At 43.0% G+C, this 20,061-nt stretch overlaps 2 protein-coding genes across 3 annotated transcripts; one reads left to right on the top strand and one right to left on the bottom strand.

Moving 5' to 3' along the window:
- Nucleotides 1-86: 86 nt before the first annotated feature.
- On the bottom strand, nt 87-15,017 carry LOC130164924 (uncharacterized). The gene is made up of 22 exons (XM_056369921.1): nt 14,648-15,017; nt 13,640-13,741; nt 13,379-13,547; nt 13,145-13,275; nt 12,818-13,059; nt 11,787-11,920; nt 11,464-11,576; nt 11,148-11,389; nt 8,596-8,729; nt 8,293-8,405; nt 7,977-8,218; nt 7,097-7,230; nt 6,794-6,906; nt 6,478-6,719; nt 5,598-5,731; nt 5,275-5,387; nt 4,959-5,200; nt 4,378-4,484; nt 4,179-4,294; nt 3,658-3,893; nt 3,058-3,149; nt 87-2,627 (listed from the first exon to the last, which is right to left on the bottom strand). Exons 1-22 carry the CDS (start codon nt 15,015-15,017, stop codon nt 1,628-1,630), a joined length of 4,521 nt encoding a protein of 1,506 aa, XP_056225896.1. The 3' UTR covers nt 87-1,627.
- On the top strand, nt 14,753-20,032 carry LOC130164358 (transcription factor 7-like 2). 2 transcript variants are annotated; one of them, XM_056369042.1, is made up of 8 exons: nt 14,753-14,892; nt 16,414-16,438; nt 16,963-17,014; nt 17,120-17,226; nt 17,939-18,093; nt 18,581-18,701; nt 19,517-19,624; nt 19,722-20,032. In XM_056369042.1, exons 2-8 carry the CDS (start codon nt 16,424-16,426, stop codon nt 19,779-19,781), a joined length of 618 nt encoding a protein of 205 aa, XP_056225017.1. In that variant the 5' UTR covers nt 14,753-14,892; nt 16,414-16,423; the 3' UTR covers nt 19,782-20,032. The 2 variants fall into 2 exon arrangements, with proteins under 2 accessions (XP_056225017.1, XP_056225016.1); XM_056369041.1 differs by having other exon boundaries at nt 18,578-18,701.
- Nucleotides 20,033-20,061: the final 29 nt, after the last annotated feature.

The raw sequence follows: 20,061 nt of genomic DNA, 5'->3' as shown, positions 1-20,061 counted from the left end.
CGATTTCTCTTCATAGCAGCGTCAACAAATTGTGAAAAATGTAACCACAAAACTGAGTCAGTGATTGTTTAAAGATGGCAGAATAATGAAGTGGAAAAATAACAGATTTAATCCGGACATCAGAACGACCTGACACAACATGGTCCAGCAGTTTGAGACGTTCACATGTTCATGTCACGACAGGAGGGACGACAACATTCACAATAAACCGCTTCCATGTCTGTGTTTTAAAACAACTGAAACCAGTTCAACCAGGAAGTTTAAATACGTCTGACGTAACCATGGAGATTTAAACCTGGTCCAGGTTAGTTTACATCACTGCACTGTGAACCTGATCTCATCTTACTGTAAGTCTAAAGGTCACTGCAATGTACTGAGTGAGCACTTTATTAGGAACACCTGCTTCTCTGAGTCTCTTTAACGAAACACCAATAAAACAACGTCATTAATAAAAAAGAAAAAACAATAAAAACTTACAAATGTAAAAATATGTAAACTTTTTGGTAGAAAAAAAAAAAAAACACCTTAATGTAACATTGTTGGATGTTTACACTGATTTAGACTTTGTAAACTTTTCCAAAGGCATTTTTATGTTCTTGAATTTCTACAGATAAACAGGAGAAATGTAAACCATCATCACATTTCTTTCTCTCTCCTTTGTCACTGGTTCACTCTGTTAATCGCTCTGACCTGATGAGAATCCCTGAAGGACAAAATATCACCAACGTAAAGTCTAAGAATCTATTGCTAAAACAACCTAAAACTACCAAACTCATGTTGTCACTTTATAAAAATGTAATTTAATGCACAAACGCTCTTCTGTCTCTTTCGATGGCGTCACGATCTTCCTGCGTGAAGTCCGCTGCAATATTCTATCATTTCCAACAGTTAAAGCATGAATGGTTCCTAAAGGTTTCTGTCCATGTGTTTGATTATACAGCAGGTCTAGGTTCTAAATTACACTTCAAATAAAACACAGAAGAAGAAAACACGGCGCTTAGGTTCATGTCTCAGTCTAAATTGATTTTCACCTGCGAACACGTGCAGCTGAAAAGTGTTACCATACATTACATCTTCAGCAGGAGCCAATGAGCTCGCAGCCGAGAGCCGCAGGGGATCTGTTGAATCTTATATTTTACGTTGCATCAGGCACAACGGTGCAACTTCATCATATCCACCAGCAAACACTGTCCACACAGAGGAAAACGTTTGAAGACATCGGCCTGGATCCTTGAAGTTGTGAGCATTTTTTTTTTCTCATTATTTTTGGATGTTTCATGGAGCAAATGATGAATTGATTAATTAAGATTAAAAAGCAACTTTTCCCTCAATAATAAAAAAGCCTTAGGTTTTAAAAGTCTGGTTCAGGTGTTCTGTCTCTTTGAGCTGGGGGTGTTCGGTGATCCAGATGTGTCCGGGTCTCGTTACCGTCTCTTTGACCATGAGGAAAATATGAAACTGTGTCTGTACTTAAAAGGAACTGAAACGTCTCCAGTTTAATGTGAACGCTGCAGAAACTCAGAGTCACTGTGAGAAGAAAACATCACAGAGGATTTGTTTAATCTGACTGGATATCACATTATGAGGCCCCTCCCCTGTGTTTATAAGGGGTGGAGCCTCATGTGAGTCACCAGCTTGGCTTTGCACCTGAAGCGTTTGTTGCACTGTCTGCAGCCGTCGGGACGCTGCTGTGTCTCCTCAGGTGGGACTGAAGTCTCTTGTTGGAGGTGAACTTTCTGCCGCAGACGTCGCAGTCGTACAGTCTCTTTCGACCCGAGTGCGACACCATGTGCTGGGATAAAGTCTGGAGGCTGCGGAAAGGTTTGGAGCAGGTGCTGCAGCTGTACAGCGACTCTCCGGTGTGTTTCACTCTGTGACTTTCCAGCTTGGTCTTGGAAACGCAGGATATTTGGCAGATATCACATTTGTGCGGTTTGTTGGCGGTGTGGACCCACATGTGGTTGACGAGCGTTCCCCTCTGGGTGAACGCTTTGTGGCAAATCTTACATTTGTGTGGTTTCTCTCCTTTGTGAAGGGCGATGTGTCCGTTGTAGCCGCTGGTGGACAGGAAGGACTTTCCGCAGATGTTACAGCTGTGTGTTTTCTGGTGGCTCTGGAGATGAATCCGCAGCTGCTCCGTGGACTCCGACTGTTCTCCACAGACGCCGCACTGCCGCTCCGGATGATCCACGTGACTCCAGGAGTGTTTGATCAACATGCCTGTCGACCAACGCAGCGCTCCGCAGATGCTACAGGATAGAGGGGCGTCGCCGTTTCTGCCCGTCAGCACCGGCCGAGGCGACCGGACCCGTTTCCTCTTCGCTCGGACGCGTGGACGCTCGAGCCGCCGCTTCCCCGTCGTCTTCTCCGGCTCTTTGTTCCTCAGACTCTCCTCAGTTTTCTCCGGTCTCCAGTCGTCGTCTCCGTCGTTCACTTCCTCCTCGTCTTGTTCGCTCTCAGACAGAAGCAGACACTGAAGAGACCAGAGACTGGGAGACCGTGACCTCTCACAGTCTTCATCTTCATCATCATCATCATCAGCCTCCTCTGTGAACACGCCCTGCTGCTCTGACGTGGAGCAGCTGAACAGGAAGTCGACTCTGTTTCCCTCTTGTTGTTGAACGGAGCTGCAGGAACATACGACACAGAGTTAGGACACTTTCTGATGATAGGAATAATAATGATGAGCTTTATTTATTTCTACAGCAACTTTTCAAAACAAAGCCACAAAGTGTTTTACAAGACGAGATAAAACTGAGGCCGAACAATAAAAAAGTTCCTAGAATATTTTGAAAAAACAGGAGAATGACGTAATATAATAATAGATTTAAAACATTCGTAGATTCAGAGCCTGAGCCCTGAAAAAGCACATCTATAAAAACGTCTTAGAGAGGGATTTAAAAGAGGCTGACGAGGACCAGATGGTGCGAGTCATCAACAAAATCTATTCTAAAATTTAGCAGAAGCCGATGAAAAGACGCTGAAATGGGAGTAACATGCTCTTCTTCTGGTTTAGGTGAGACGTCTGACGAGTCGCTCCTCCTCGGTCGGACTCACCTGCTGTGGCGTCCGCTCGGATCGGAGGTGGACGGAGAATCTGTAGCGGCATCGACGTTTCCCTGCGGGAGATGAGCTTTTTCCTCTGGCGCCTGAGAAGAGTTTTGAACCAGAATCACATTTTGATTGAGGTTTGGAGAAAACTACGACCACAGCAGGAAAACAAGGACGAGACCAACGTGTACGTGCGTACTGAATAGCGGCAATGACCTGCCGGTAGGAAACGGTACACGCAAGAGGAACACCACAAGACTTTCTACTTATTCTGCGCTCTTCTATAAAACCCACAGATTCCTGTTTTGTTTATGTCTGTCTCCAAATCAAAGGAACTCATGCTGCTGACTTCCTGGTTTTCTACAAGCGCCATCATGTTTACAACTCCCGCAAAATCAACGCAAAATCAACGCTTTGTTGCCTGTTTTTAATTATCAAAAACAAAAATTTACTGGGAAGTAATGAGCTGTTAATGCTGACGTTAGCTATGCAGCAATAGCAAAACTTACGAACTGCTCCTATAAGTTGAGCTTTCATCAGTTTGAAGTCACTGAAGTTAGAAATAAAGCCTGAGTTCAGGTTCAGGTTTCCTCACTGAGCCGATACCTTCAGGCGGATGTAGAGGACAGAGTGGCCGAAGAACCTCATGGTGCTGGAGACCTCCTCCGGCGTCAGGGTCTTCACTCTCAGAGGCTGCAGCATCCGGGTTCTGTCAGCTACCAAGACGTCAAAGAGTCCGTCGGCCGCCAGCTGAGGGAAGGTGGACCTGAGCAGGTCCAGGAAGTCGGCCTCCTGTAGTCCACGAGGACACCTCAGCTCCTGCACCGGATACTTCCTGAACACTGAAAGAAAACCGGGTCAGTCGGAGCGAGAAGAGCGGTGGTCTGAGCATCACAGTCCCTGATCCTGGTCCGACCTTTGTCGTATTTTTTCTCTCAATAAAAAAAATGGAATAAATTGATGTGAAGCTGAGAGCAGAGAACCACGGAGGAACAAGGCTACTGTAACTCGTGCTAGCATGTTAGCCGTTAGCTCATTCACTACCGTAGTTCACCACCACGCCCCGCAGTAAGTCAATACTTCACTACACTTGGATCTGGATGCAGAATCCACCACTTCCTGTTTACCTCTGGCTGAGAGCACTTTGATCTGCGAGTCCTCCAGGAGCCGAATCCTGAGATCCACGTGGTTCAGTATGTCGCTGAGCCGAGGACGGCCCAGCCTCTTCCTGTCAGACCCGACACTGGGAAACAACAACATCAGACGTGAGTAGCTGGTTTGACGTCGGCGTCGTCATCGGTAACCGGCGGTTTCTGTTTGTTTTACCTGCCGTTTAGTCCGGTGTGATCGGGGGCCGACGGAGAGTTTTTAGCAGGGACGTCTTTTCTCTGCAGAGGAGGACGATTTGTTTTCACCTGGAGCTTCTCATGAGGCTGAAGAAAGAGAAAACAGAGACTCCATCTTTATTAAAGAAGCTGTTTGTAAGTTTGATCCTCAACTCGCAACATTTCCTCCAGGCTGGTAAGTAAACAGCTGCTAATGCTAACGTTAGCTATGTAGCAATAGCATAAACTTTCATATGCCTCCTTTAAATTGAGCTTTCATCAATTTCAAGTCACTAAAGATAGAAATAACTACAGTTCAGACACTGAGCTGTAGTTGGACCAGAGGCCAGTAATTCTCCTTGATCCAGAATCTTAAGGTGGTCTTAGAGAAATGACACAGAGTGACGTGTCTTCACTCACAAACAATCTTTGGCAGAGTGCAGTCAGCAGTTTAACCAACAGACTGAAGCTTCAGGTTAATTAATATTAATTAGCCACAGCTGATTGACAGTGCTAGGGAACTGGATCAGAACCAGATCCAGGTATCAGAAGGTGGACTGAGACGTGAATCAGACCCAGTACCTTCAGTCGGATGTAGAGGGCGGAGTTTCCCGCCCCGATGGACCTGATGGTCTCGCAGATCTCCTCTGGTGTCAGAGTCTTCACTCTCAGAGGCTGCAGCGTCCGGCTTCTGTCGGTTGTGAAGAAGTCAAAGGGTTTATCGGCCGCCAGCTGAGGGAAGGTGGACCTCAGCAGGTCCAGGAAGTCGGCCTCCTCTAGTCCATGAGGACACTGCAGCTCCTGCACCGGACACTGCTGAAACACTGGAGCACAGAGAGAGAGAACACATTCACAGGGACGTTCACTTCAGGTAAACTAACCTTCAAACAGAACGTACCGGGGGTTGAGAGCACATCGGTCTGGGAGTCCTCCAGGATGCGGATCCTGAGATCCAGGTCGCTGCGTGGTTTGCTGCTCCTACGCCTTCGACGCCTCCTCTCAGGCTGAACTCTGGGTAACAAAGACATTAAAAGATGAAGGTTAGAAACAGCTTAATAAAGAAACAACGCCATGATTGAACCTGCAATCAACAGCTCAGACGTCGCCTATGGAGGACCAGGGGCATCACAGGGAAAGTTATAAAGCATTTCCTAATTTCATATTTTAATTGGCACAGCATAAACCCGCTCCAACTTGTTTCTAATAACTGAGCAGAATTACGTCTCGTCTGCAGCAGCTGAGGAGTTCAGGTACTCTGGGTGTGGTCTGGTCGGATCAGACGGTGAATCAGCAGCAGCTTCTTTTCTCTGTGGCAGATGAAACTCTTCATCAGTCGCTCTCTGCTCCTCCTTCGTCTGAAACATCATCAAAAACAGTCAGAGATAAATCTGGTGACAGATGTTTACAGAAATTGAAAATAATCTCTCTCCCACCCAGAATCTATTTAATACAGGATCCACATCTTCAATATTAATAAACCAACATGATGGACTGAAATAATTGTGTTAAACAACCAAACTAGAACCACCTTTTTGTGGTTGCATCCCTCCGCCACTCAGACTAGTTTCTGGTAACATCCCGTTTATCCAGAGTCATGTAAAAACTTAAAAATTTGTGTGAAATTTTGTCACAATTGATGTGAAGTCTTGAGTAATGGCTAAAATATGTATCTGAGGTCACACTGACCTTGACCTTCAAAATATAATCACTTTTTACTTGAGTCCAGGTCGAGGTGAAACTTTTCACCAGATCTTAAGAAGTTCCCTCAAGGTGTTACGGAGATACACAAGGCCAAAACCACGTTTTGTTAGGTCACATGACCCTAACCTTTGACCTTTAATTGCCAAAATCTAATCAGTTTGTCCAAGTGAATGTACAGGCAAACATACGGCAAAGGTATGGGCAAGCGTATGGACGAATGTCCCAAGAAGGTACAGACAAACAAGTTGATGAAGGTACAGACAAATGTACAAACAACCCGAAAACAACATTTCTCCAGCTCTGACTGTCATCGGCGCAGAGGCATAAAAAAGATCTAAATATTCCTTAATGTTTGACAGATTGATGCAGAACGCATCAGAACCTGATTCAGACCCAGTACCTTCAGTCGGATGTAGAGGGCGGAGTTTCCCGCCCCGATGGACCTGATGGTCTCGCAGATCTCCTCTGGTGTCAGAGTCTTCACTCTCAGAGGCTGCAGCGTCCGGCTTCTGTCGGTTGTGAAGAAGTCAAAGGGTTTATCGGTGGCCAGCTGAGGGAAGGTGGACTTCAGCAGGTCCAGGAAGTCGGCCTCCTCTAGTCCATGAGGACACTGCAGCTCCTGCACCGGACACTGCTGAAACACTGGAGCACAGAGAGAGGGAACACATTCACAGGGACGTTCACTTCAGGTAAACTAACCTTCAAACAGAACGTACCGGGCGTTGACAGCACATCGGCCTGGGAGTCCTCCAGGATGCGGATCCTGAGATCCAGGTTGCTGCGTGGTTTGCTGCTCCTACGCCTGCGACGCCTCCTGTCAGACTGAACTCTGGGTAACAAGGACATTAAAAGATGAAGGTTAGAAGCACCTGCAAGAACCCGCAATCAACAGCTCAGACGTCGCCTATGGAAGACCAGGGGCGTCACAGGGAAAGGTATAAAGCATTTCCTAATTTCATATTTTAATTGGCACAGCATAAACCCGCTCCAACTTGTTTCTAATAACTGAGCAGTATTACGTCTCGTCTGCAGCAGCTGAGGAGTTCAGGTACTCTGGGTGTGGTCTGGTCGGATCAGACGCTGAATCAGCAGCAGCTTCTTTTCTCTGTGGTAGATGAAACTCTTCATCAGTCGCTCTCTGCTCCTCCTTCGTCTGAAACATCATCAAAAACAGTCAGAGATAAATCTGGTGACAGATGTTTACAGAAATTGAAAATAATCTCTCTCCCACCCAGAATCTATTTAATACAGGATCCACATCTTCAATATGAATAAACCAAAATGATGGACTGAAATAATTGTGTTAAACAACCAAACTAGAACCACCTTTTTGTGGTTGCATCCCTCCGCCACTCAGACTAGTTTCTGGTAACATCCCGTTTATCCAGAGTCATGTAAAAACTTAAAAATTTGTGTGAAATTTTGTCACAATTGATGTGAAGTCTTGAGTAATGGCTAAAATATGTATCTGAGGTCACACTGACCTTGACCTTCAAAATATAATCACTTTTTACTTGAGTCCAGGTCGAGGTGAAACTTTTCACCAGATCTTAAGAAGTTCCCTCAAGGTGTTACGGAGATACACAAGGCCAAAACCACGTTTTGTTAGGTCACATGACCCTAACCTTTGACCTTTAATTGCCAAAATCTAATCAGTTTGTCCAAGTGAATGTACAGGCAAACATACGGCAAAGGTATGGGCAAGCGTATGGACGAATGTCCCAAGAAGGTACAGACAAACAAGTTGATGAAGGTACAGACAAATGTACAAACAACCCGAAAACAACATTTCTCCAGCTCTGACTGTCATCGGCGCAGAGGCATAAAAAAGATCTAAATATTCCTTAATGTTTGACAGATTGATGCAGAACGCATCAGAACCTGATTCAGACCCAGTACCTTCAGTCGGATGTAGAGGGCGGAGTTTCCCGCCCCGATGGACCTGATGGTCTCGCAGATCTCCTCTGGTGTCAGAGTCTTCACTCTCAGAGGCTGCAGCGTCCGGCTTCTGTCGGTTGTGAAGAAGTCAAAGGGTTTATCGGTGGCCAGCTGAGGGAAGGTGGACTTCAGCAGGTCCAGGAAGTCGGCCTCCTCTAGTCCATGAGGACACTGCAGCTCCTGCACCGGACACTGCTGAAACACTGGAGCACAGAGAGAGGGAACACATTCACAGGGACGTTCACTTCAGGTAAACTAACCTTCAAACAGAACGTACCGGGCGTTGACAGCACATCGGCCTGGGAGTCCTCCAGGATGCGGATCCTGAGATCCAGGTTGCTGCGTGGTTTGCTGCTCCTACGCCTGCGACGCCTCCTGTCAGACTGAACTCTGGGTAACAAGGACATTAAAAGATGAAGGTTAGAAGCACCTGCAAGAACCCGCAATCAACAGCTCAGACGTCGCCTATGGAAGACCAGGGGCGTCACAGGGAAAGGTATAAAGCATTTCCTAATTTCATATTTTAATTGGCACAGCATAAACCCGCTCCAACTTGTTTCTAATAACTGAGCAGTATTACGTCTCGTCTGCAGCAGCTGAGGAGTTCAGGTACTCTGGGTGTGGTCTGGTCGGATCAGACGCTGAATCAGCAGCAGCTTCTTTTCTCTGTGGTAGATGAAACTCTTCATCAGTCGCTCTCTGCTCCTCCTTCGTCTGAAACATCATCAAAAACAGTCAGAGATAAATCTGGTGACAGATGTTTACAGAAATTGAAAATAATCTCTCTCCCACCCAGAATCTATTTAATACAGGATCCACATCTTCAATATGAATAAACCAAAATGATGGACTGAAATAATTGTGTTAAACAACCAAACTAGAACCACCTTTTTGTGGTTGCATCCCTCCGCCACTCAGACTAGTTTCTGGTAACATCTCCGTTTATCCAGAGTCATGTAAAAACTTAAAAATTTGTGTGAAATTTTGTCACAATTGATGTGAAGTCTTGAGTAATGGCTAAAATATGTTTTCTGAGGTCACACTGACCTTGACCTTCAAAATATAATCACTTTTTTCTTGAGTCCAGGTCAAGGTGAAACTTTTTACCAGATCTTAAGAAGTTCCCTCAAGGTGTTACGGAGATACACAAGGCCAAAACAACGTTTTTGAGGTCACATGACCCTAACCTTTGACCTTTAATTGCCAAAATCTAATCAGTTTGTCCAAGTGAACGTACAGACAAACATCCCGATGAAGGTACAGACAAATGAACGGACGAAGGTATGGACAAAGGTACAGACAAACGTATAGATGAAGGTATGGACAAACGTATAGATGAAGGTACGGACAAAGGTACGGACGAAGGTACAGTCAAAGGTATAGATGAAGGTACTGACGATGGTACAGACAAAGGTACAGTCAAAGGTATAGATGAAGGTACGGACAAAGGTACGGACGAAGGTACAGACAAAGGTATAGATGAAGGTACGGACAAAGGTACGGACGAAGGTACAGTCAAAGGTATAGATGAAGGTACGGACAAAGGTACGGACGAAGGTACAGTCAAAGGTATAGATGAAGGTACGAACAAAGGTACAGATGAAGGTACTGACGATGGTACAGACAAAGGTATAGACGAAGGTACGGACAAAGGTACGGACGAAGGTACAGACAAACGTATAGATGAAGGTACTGACGAAGGTACAGACAAAGGTATGGACGAAGGTACAGACAAAGGTATGGACGAAGGTACAGACAAAGGTATAGATGAAGGTACTGACGAAGGTACAGACAAAGGTATAGATGAAGGTACGGACAAAGGTACGGACGAAGGTACAGTCAAAGGTATAGATGAAGGTACGGACAAAGGTACGGACGAAGGTACAGTCAAAGGCATAGATGAAGGTACGGACAAAGGTACGGACGAAGGTACGGACGAAGGTACAGACAAAGGTATAGATGAAGGTACGGACAAAGGTACGGACGAAGGTACAGACAAAGGTATAGATGAAGGTACTGACGATGGTACAGACAAAGGTATAGACGAAGGTACAGACAAAGGTACGGACAAAGGTACAGACAAAGGTACGGACGAAGGTACAGACAAAGGTATGGACGAAGGTACAGTCAAAGGTATAGATGAAGGTACGGACAAAGGTACAGATGAAGGTACTGACGATGGTACAGACAAACGTATAGACGAAGGTACGGACAAAGGTACGGACGAAGGTACAGACAAACGTATAGATGAAGGTACTGACGAAGGTACAGTCAAAGGTATAGATGAAGGTACGGACAAAGGTACGGACGAAGGTACAGTCAAAGGCATAGATGAAGGTACGGACAAAGGTACGGACGAAGGTACAGTCAAAGGTATAGATGAAGGTACTGACAAAGGTACGGACGAAGGTACAGTCAAAGGCATAGATGAAGGTACGGACAAAGGTACAGATGAAGGTACTGACGAAGGTACAGTCAAAGGTATAGATGAAGGTACTGACAAAGGTACGGACGAAGGTACAGACAAAGGTATAGATGAAGGTACTGACGAAGGTACAGACAAACGTATAGATGAAGGTATGGACAAAGGTACGGACGAAGGTACAGACAAACGTATAGACGAAGGTACAGTCAAAGGTATAGATGAAGGTATGGACAAAGGTACAGTCAAAGGTATAGATGAAGGTACGGACAAAGGTACGGACGAAGGTACAGTCAAAGGCATAGATGAAGGTACGGACAAAGGTACGGACGAAGGTACAGTCAAAGGTATAGATGAAGGTACTGACAAAGGTACGGACGAAGGTACAGTCAAAGGCATAGATGAAGGTACGGACAAAGGTACGGACGAAGGTACAGTCAAAGGTATAGATGAAGGTACGGACAAAGGTACGGACGAAGGTACAGACAAAGGTATAGATGAAGGTACTGACGAAGGTACAGACAAACATATAGATGAAGGTATGGACAAAGGTATAGATGAAGATGCAGACAAACGTACAAACAACCAGGAAAACAAAATTTCTCCGGCTCTGACTGTCATCGGCACAGAGGCATAAAGAAAATCTAAATATTCCTTAATGTTTGACAGATTGATGCAGAACGCATCAGAACCTGATTCAGACCCAGTACCTTCAGTCGGATGTAGAGGGCGGAGTTTCCCGCCCCGATGGACCTGATGGTCTCGCAGATCTCCTCTGGTGTCAGAGTCTTCACTCTCAGAGGCTGCAGCGTCCGGCTTCTGTCGGTTGTGAAGAAGTCAAAGGGTTTATCGGCCGCCAGCTGAGGGAAGGTGGACCTCAGCAGGTCCAGGAAGTCGGCCTCCTCTAGTCCATGAGGACACTGCAGCTCCTGCACCGGACACTGCTGAAACACTGGAGCACAGAGAGAGACAACACGTTCACAGGGACGTTCACTTCAGGTGAACTAACCTTCAAACAGAACGTACCGGGGGTTGAGAGCACATCGGTCTGGGAGTCCTCCAGGATGCGGATCCTGAGATCCAGGTTGCTGCGTGGTTTGCTGCTCCTACGCCTGCGACGCCTCCTGTCAGACTGAACTCTGGGTAACAAAGACATTAAAAGATGAAGGTTAGAAGCAGCTTAATAAAGAAACAACGCCATGATTGAACCTGCAATCAACAGCTCAGACGTCGCCTATGGAGGACCAGGGGCGTCACAGGGAAAGTTATAAAGCATTTCCTAATTTCATATTTTAATTGGCACAGCATAAACCCGCTCCAACTTGTTTCTAGTAACTGAGCAGTATTACGTCTCGTCTGCAGCAGCTGAGGAGTTCAGGTACTCTGGGTGTGGTCTGGTCGGATCAGACGCTGAATCAGCAGCAGCTTCTTTTCTCTGTGGCAGATGAAACTCTTCATCAGTCGCTCTCTGCTCCTCCTCCGTCTGAAACATCATCAAAAACAGTCAGAGATAAATCTGGTGACAGATGTTTAAGATTTCATATTTGTGTAAAATTTTGTCACAACTGATGTGAAGTCTTGAGTAATGGCTAAAATATATTTTCTGAGGTCACACTGACCTTGACCTTCAAAATATAATCACTTTTTTCTTGAGTCCAGGTCGAGGTGAAACTTTTCACCAGATCTTAAGAAGTTCCCTCAAGGTGTTACGGAGATACACAAGGCCAAAACAACGTTTTGTTAGGTCACATGACCCTAACCTTTGACCTTTAATTGCCAAAATCTAATCAGTGAACGTACAGAGAAAAGGTAAAGACAAAGGTACGGAAAAACTTACAGACGAAGGTACGGACAAACGTACAGACGGAGGTACGGACAAACATACTGACGAAGGTACAAACAAACGTACGGACAAACGTACAGACGGAGGTACGGACAAACATACTGACGAAGGTACAAACAAACGTACGGACAAACATACTGACGAAGGTACAGACAAACGTACGGACGAAGGTACAGACAAACGTACGGACAAACGTACAGACGGAGGTACGGACAAACATACTGACGAAGGTACAAACAAACGTACGGACAAACATACTGACGAAGTTACAGACAAACGTACGGACGAAGGTACAGACAAATGTACAGACAGATGTACGAACAAACGTACAGACGAAGGTACAAACGTACGGACAAAGGTACAAACGTACGGACGAAGGTACAGACGAAGGTACAGACAAACGTACAAACAACCAGGAAAACAACATGCCTCTGACTCTGACTGTCATTGGCGCAGAGGCATGAAGAAAATCTTAATATTCCTTAATGTTTGGCAGATTGAGGCAGAACGCATCAGAACCTGAATCAGACCCAGTACCTTCAGTCGGATGTAGAGGGCGGAGTTTCCCGCCCCGATGGACCTGATGGTCCCGCAGATCTCCTCTGGTGTCAGAGTCTTCACTCTCAGAGGCTGCAGCGTCCGTCTTCTGTCGGTTGTGAAGAAGTCAAAGGGTTTATCGGCCGCCAGCTGAGGGAAGGTGGACCTCAGCAGGTCCAGGAAGTCGGCCTCCTCTAGTCCACGAGGACACTGCAGCTCCTGCACCGGACACTGCTGAAACACTGGAGCACAGAAGAAGGTTCAACTGGACGATCATTCAAACCACTTCGATTTACCTGCTGGATCTCGGAGGCGCTGTGAACGAACCTTTGGCCGACAGGACCTCGATCTGAGAGTTCTCCAGGATGCAGATTCTTAGATCCACTTGGCCCTGGGATTCGCTGACCCGAGGTTTGCCAATGCTCCTCCTGTCAGACTGAACTGTGGGAGGCAATAACCTGAAATATAAAGATAAGCAGTTGAGTTAGAAACATTACTGTACTCCACAGGGCGTCCACATACTTTTGGCCATGTAGTCTAAGTGATAATGTGCCTTGTAACCTTGATGCTATTTCATAATCCGGCTCTGTGATGTGATCCTGCTCCTGCAGGGGGGTCAGCGCTTGTCGCTCACAGGACTCCTCCTCTTCCTCCTGCTGCTGCTGCTCCTCTTCTCCTGTATGTTCTCCAGTGTAGCAGAGGAAACCCACACTCCCATCATCCTCCACACCTGGACACAAATTCACACTTTAATCATGTTTTTATGATGAACTGAAACTGTGAAACTGAAACTGGTCTTAACTTTAAACAGGATTTTCATACTAAGCTCAATTTTGTGCTGCTGCTCCTCTTCATGGAATTGTCCTCCCCCTCCTGACACCTGCTCAGGTGTCGGCTCAAAGATGGGAAACAGCTGCTCGTCATCTGGATCAGATGGAAGTTTTATTTTAGATAATTTACTTCAAATCGTTGTTTTTCTTGGTAAAAAACAAACATTGTTAATTGTTGATAGTGGAAAGAAACAGAAATAATATCAAACCATTTAATTAAAATACCACTTGCTCAGTTTCCCCTGCAGTTATTAAAAACTAATTTTTAAAAAACCTATTTTTCAAGGATGTTTTCTAACACCTGTTTTTTTTTCTTGCAGCAGACGAGTCACTGAAAGAAAATAAGGTTGGATGTTAAATATATCAAATATCCTTTACTTACATAAAACACCAACACCACAAAGTAAAACACTAAAACAAAATACTACTAACATATAATACTTATTCTGCCTAATTAAAAGTTGCAGCTGCTTGAGGTGGAGCTGGGTTTTAACTACTTTACATATACTTTATTAATTGAAAACAGATTTAACAGAAAATGAATCAGCAACTGTTTTGACAATCGATTTCATGGTTCGACGTCATCCGATTGGAATATTCAAGTAAAAAACACTTAAATATGATATACTTATTAATATATTATATTATATTTGAACATAGTTAATTCCTACGGAAGAGGATTTGGGCCACGTGAATTTTTTTTTTTTATATATTTTTTTTAATTCTGACTTTAAACTTAGAATTAATAAAAAAAGATAAAAAGATAAGAAATCAGAAGTGGCACTAACCTACTTCCGGAAGTTTTGCTTATAAGAACTTATGTTTCACTTCAGCATTTTACACAGTGAGTTTAAATACAGGCGGAATTGATGAGTCATGACAATAGTTGAGTCCTCAGGTGTGTTCACCGTTACACAAAGCATCGATGAACTAACGGTTTGTGTCATCGGGCGCCATTTTTACAAACTGTTGTGAGTTTCCACATGATTCTCCCACCGACCTGTTGTTTCTACTTTGATCTCCGAGTGCAGCAGAACCTCCAGCTGTCTCCTCTGCCGGTCGATCTCCTGCCTGAAGCCCGAAGCCTCCTCCTCGTAGTCGGCCACGGTTCTCTCCACCACCGCTAAGATCTCCTGCGCGGCCGTCGTCAGTTTCTCGCCGACGATGACTCTCAGAATCGCCGCTTTGGACACGTTGCAGAGACCGTCCATGGCCTCGCGCTCCATAACGGTACCGTGGGTCCAGGTGAGATTCACCACCGTTATTCGGGCAGAAACTGGCGGGGAATGTTTGGTGCGGATGTTGCCCCCCGCCCCCGGCTGTTGGTCCAGGCAGAAATGCCGTCCGACTAGAAACATTAAAGGAACCATTCGACGGAAGATGGTGCTTGAGAATTTTTATAATATCACAGACCTTTTGTATTAATTTTATTAGTAATTTCAGCTCTTCTGAAATATTAATTCACAGTCTACATAGATGTCAACACAAACCATTTTTAATATTATTATTAGTAAATAACACCCATTGTAGTCACATTCTTTGAAATTTCAATTATATATTATATTGTATTATATTATATTATATTTACTATATATAGCGATTGTATATCGTTACATATAAGCTTTTCACCAACATAGAAACTGTAATTTTACTACACTTTCTTTTCTCAATAACTGTAACAGATTTATTTTGTAATTTAATTACGTAATCCTATAGTTACTCCAATTCACAGTCTAGACAGATTTCAACACAAAGTATTTGTAATATTATTATTAGTAAATAACTGTAATTGTACTTACATTCCTAATTTGAATTTCTTTATACAAATTACAATTACATATTACATTATATCTTCTACTATACATATATAGCTACATACTGTCTAAGCTTTTCACCAACATTTTGAGAAGAAACTAAATACAACCCAAGATAATGATTTACAATAATAATACGTTTTTTCAAGATGAATCAATATAAGTTCATAACAAAAAATATTTCATATCTAAAAAGTGCCAAGACGTGCTGTACTAACCTCATTCGACAGAAGAATGTGCCAAAAGTCACAGATTCATATTTTTACTGCTGATTTCTTCTCACTGTGACTCAGTCGGAGGAAACGTTTCTGACAGCTTTGCTGGCAAAGCCGCGGGGAGATTCACCTTTGACTCGAACACCAAACCTAAGGGGAGGGAGAAAAGGGAGCGGGAGGAAGGGCGGGAGAGGTCAAAGGTCTGAGTGAAAGAAGGGACAAGAAGACTGGGGAAATATGGATGTCAGATACAAGGGTAGTTCATGTTCTAGACAGAGAAGCTGCTGGTGAATGTTTTAAATGTCATTTTTCAACACAATTAGCATCACAAATGTTATTTCACCCCACCCCCACAGTCTGCAAAATAATTTTACCCTTAAAAAAAAGTTAAGAAAGTGAGAATATTTCATTATTGGTGTTTAACAATCACCAAAAATGAATGATGCTGTTACAGAAAACAAGAATATGAGCGACGTCAGTGGAAGAACCGCAGGCACAAAATGACTGACTGTGTTTTTGTGTGTTGGGGGCTTTTTGTGTGTGTGTGTGTGTGTGTGTGTGTGTGTGTGTGTGTGTGTGTGTGGGGTTTATAAACATTATGAACATGATTTCATCCCACCAGTCTGCAGAGTCAGATGATCCGACTGATGACTCTCTCTCTCAGCTTTAACTTCACGTTTGTTAAAAGTAGTAAAATTCTCAAATTTAGTTTTTACTGACTCAAGTTTTTTTCTCAGGACGGAGCAGATGTCCAGCAGAGGGGTAAATATTTATTATTATTATTATCATTATTATTAGTATTAGTTGTCACCTTTCTATAGCACTCTTTGATACATAAGTTCATTTCAACACAAAGTATTTTTTTTAAATATGAATTATTAGTAAATTACTTTTATTGTAGTCACATTGTTAATATGAATTTTCACACAAATTTAGATTTATTGTGTATTTACATACATTTTACATGATTTTTACACTCATAAACATTTTAATTAGTAAACCAATGATTGTAATAATTTGTATGAGGAATAATAATAATACATTTTTAAAATTTATTTAAATCTTTTTGTGTATGAAAAGTACCATATAAATAATGTTTATGTATTATTATTAGAAATATAATTTTAATAATTAGATGGTTATTAATGGTAAAAAAATGACTTATTGTTGTATCAGAACTCTTTTGATGTATTCAGCCATCAGCTTATTATTTAATTATGTAACATTCCTTTCTAACTGATCATAGTGAGTGGAAATGAACTGCATTATTGATTATTGATTTCCAGGAGATTGGACTGATGAGCGGCCGGAATCAAAACCCTGCAGCACCGACCTGTGGTGAGTCTCACAGCTAAATAAATAAATAAATATATATATATATATACTGTACATAGATTGTACATTTCATTTTTCTGTTGTTTTTCTATATTTGTAACATTTCAGGTAAACCTCAGGTGTTCGACTGGTGTCCGTCGCCACAGCAGCAGCAGTACTTAAACCTCACCAGCTGGGGGCGAAACAACACAACACAGACTCAGACCACTGCTGTTGTGAGTGTGTGTGTGTGTGTGTGTGTGTGTGTGTGTGTGTGTGTGTGTGGTCAAACTCTCCCTTCAAGGCAATATGTTCCCCTTCTACCAGAATCAGTGTTAAATGTTCCCGGGGAGTCAGAGGCCTTCACCACCTCCAGGCTCGGAGTCTAATGTGTCGAACAGACTGTGGTGTAACGTTGCCTTCAAATGCTGTCAGGAAAAAACAGCTGCAAGGAAAAAACCTACAAGCTTCTGTCTCTTTATGTTACAACCAAGACTGAATTAGCAACTGAGCAAAGTTAAACAAGCTGACAAGACCAGATCACTGAAATACAGCATCTTAATAATTTAATTCTCTCTAAATATTAAATGAAAATAAAATAAACATAAAGAACATAAATGCATTATATTGCTTTAAAATCAGAATCAGGTTCATTGTCAGGTAGGTTTTCACATACGTGGAATGTGCTTTGGTGTTTTGGTTCATAACAATAAACATAAATCAAGACAGAAAAAAATATAACAAACAATGAAATATTAAAAATAATTTGAAAAAATGAACAGTAAAATATTTACTATAAAAATGTGCAAAAGAAATTATGAAAAATGTAATATAATACAAATATGTACAATGTGCTGATGTATAATGACATTAAAATACCAAAATATAAATGTTCATTTTCATGTCTAATATAATTAAAAATACAAACACTGTATTTTCTCTCTGCAGTCGTCCGTGCATCCTCTCGTCCCTCTCCTCCTCTACAGTGACAGACATTTCCCATCAGCCTCCCCCCTCACTCAGCCAATCAGCACATCTGCTGCCGACCCGGCCGACGCCCACTCCAGGTCACACCCCTATTACCACGGCAACAGTGTCACCAGGTGGGGTTTTTTTTTCTTTTTTCTTTTTTTTTTTTTTATGGTTCAGGAAAATCTGCCAGAATAATACAAGTACTACTGCAGCCACTAGTAACACGAGTACTACGCAAACTACTACTGATACTGCAAATACAGTTACTGTTCTACTACAACTGCAAAAATGTTACTAGATAATATTGAAAGTACTAGTACCACAGCTCACAAGGCTACTGCTGTTACTTCTAGTACTTACACCTGCTACTACTACGACTACAGCTGCTGCAAGTATTACCACTGCTATTATATATTATGGAGTATTACGGTCACATTGAGGAAAAAATATCTGAAACTTTTTGTCATAATTTTATAAGAAAAAAATCAGTCTGCTTGTGATATTCCTAAAAATTACGTCTTTTTCTCTTGATCTCATCGTCCTCTGTGTCCCTGTGTGTCCTGTATGTCTCTCTCTCTCTCTCTCTCTGTCCCTTGTGTCTCTCGCCCTCGGCAGCAGACAGGTGGTGAAGAAGCCTCTGAACGCCTTCATGCTCTACATGAAGGAGATGAGACACAAAGTGCTGCAGGAGGGACGAGAGAGAGAGAGCGCCGCTATCAACCGCATCCTGGGACGCCGGGTGAGACAGAGCAAAAAGCCCTGATGATCTCATTGTGATGTCACAGTGATGTCATTGGGTTTGGACTTGCCTGTGGGAGCTCACGCAAGATGGCGACAGAGCGGCTGGACTTTTTCCAGCTGAGAACCAGTTCAGGATTTTCTCACCACTCAGACTTAAACAAGTACAGTCTTTGTTTTGAAAACTCGTCAGTTCCCTCTCCGTGTTTAATCTCCTGATGAAGTACTTTGCAAAAAAAAAGGCCAACATCAGTCACTTTAGCATTTTAGCTAGCAGCAGTTTGCTAACTAGCAGTCGAACAGCAACTGCATTGAGGAGAATATTTACTGGCTAAAAATTTTCAGAAAATGGACACGGAGCCTCCAAAAGAAAACTTTATCAACACAGTCAGCAGCTGTAATTAGCAGCTCACGGAGGAAAGTGAAGTATTTAAAATCTCTATGGCGCCCAGTTACCGTAATTTTGCATCAAAATTGTGCTACTTCTCAGAGTCATAACTCAGTCAAATATGAACACACACACATGAAACACAGAGTTTTACATTCAGTGTGACTTTCACTTTCTAAAAATAACATCATCACTATCTTCCAGAATAAATAAACATCTGTAAACCTGCTCAGAAATCTTACAAAAAAGTTGCTCTAACTGCAGAAGACGTTTTTAATTTTATGTCAGTATCATGCTGATCCAGTGATATTTGTCTGATCTCCCATGGGTGCACTGAAAACAGGACATGCTAATAGCCAATTTGGCTAATAGCATGTGACTTTTTCCACATCATTTTGTTTGATTTGAACTTTTTCTGTTTCCGTCAGTGGCACGCTCTGTCGCACTCTGAACAGTCCAAATACTACGAACTGGCCCAGAAGGAGAGACTGCTCCACATGCAGCTTTACCCTGGATGGTCCGCCAGAGATAACTATGTATTTAACATTATGTCCATTACAATGTTTAGGCTACATACTGTACTCTGTGTGTGTGGTGGGTAGTTTCAGTTTCTTCTGTTTCTTTTCTGTCCAGGGGAAAAGGAAGAGGAAGCGCAGCCAACAGCCCTCAGGAAGCTGCTCCAGGCTCAGTTAAAAGGAAGGAAAAATACTTCCTTATCTTTCATTTCATTTAATTTAAGCTCTACTCATAGCTGTTGTGGTTTTGGCAGAAACTTGAAATAACTCATCATTCATCAGTCTGTCCTTTTTCTGCCATTTATTTGGGTGCAGTCCTCGATAATTCATTCATTCTATTAGGAGTTGTAGTTATAGTACAGCTGGGAATTACTGCAAAAATTACTACAAAATGTGACATGAATATCAATAAATGTGTGTAATAAACAATTGTACTGGTTTTCTATCATCATACTTTG

This window comes from Seriola aureovittata, chromosome 23 (genome assembly GCF_021018895.1).
Source record: "Seriola aureovittata isolate HTS-2021-v1 ecotype China chromosome 23, ASM2101889v1, whole genome shotgun sequence".
Classification (NCBI taxonomy): Eukaryota; Metazoa; Chordata; class Actinopteri; order Carangiformes; family Carangidae; genus Seriola; species Seriola aureovittata.
This window is presented reverse-complemented; position numbering and strand designations above follow the sequence as displayed.

What these genes read in the sequence shown, in the direction of transcription:
- LOC130164358 (XM_056369041.1), top strand. An exon ending in CCCTGCAGCACCGACCTGTG is followed by an intron (nt 17,015 to 17,119) that starts GTGAGTCTCACA and finishes GTAACATTTCAG; the next exon opens with GTAAACCTCAGGTGTTCGAC. An exon ending in CACGGCAACAGTGTCACCAG is followed by an intron (nt 18,094 to 18,577) that starts GTGGGGTTTTTT and finishes CGCCCTCGGCAG; the next exon opens with CAGACAGGTGGTGAAGAAGC.
- LOC130164924 (XM_056369921.1), bottom strand. Translation starts at nt 15,017, where the DNA reads ATGGTTCCTTTAATGTTTCTAGTCGGACGGCATTTCTGCCTGGACCAA. An exon ending in CACACCGGACTAAACGGCAG is followed by an intron (nt 4,295 to 4,377) that starts GTAAAACAAACA and finishes GTTGTTTCCCAG; the next exon opens with TGTCGGGTCTGACAGGAAGA. An exon ending in CCGAGCGGACGCCACAGCAG is followed by an intron (nt 2,628 to 3,057) that starts GTGAGTCCGACC and finishes ATGTTCCTGCAG; the next exon opens with CTCCGTTCAACAACAAGAGG.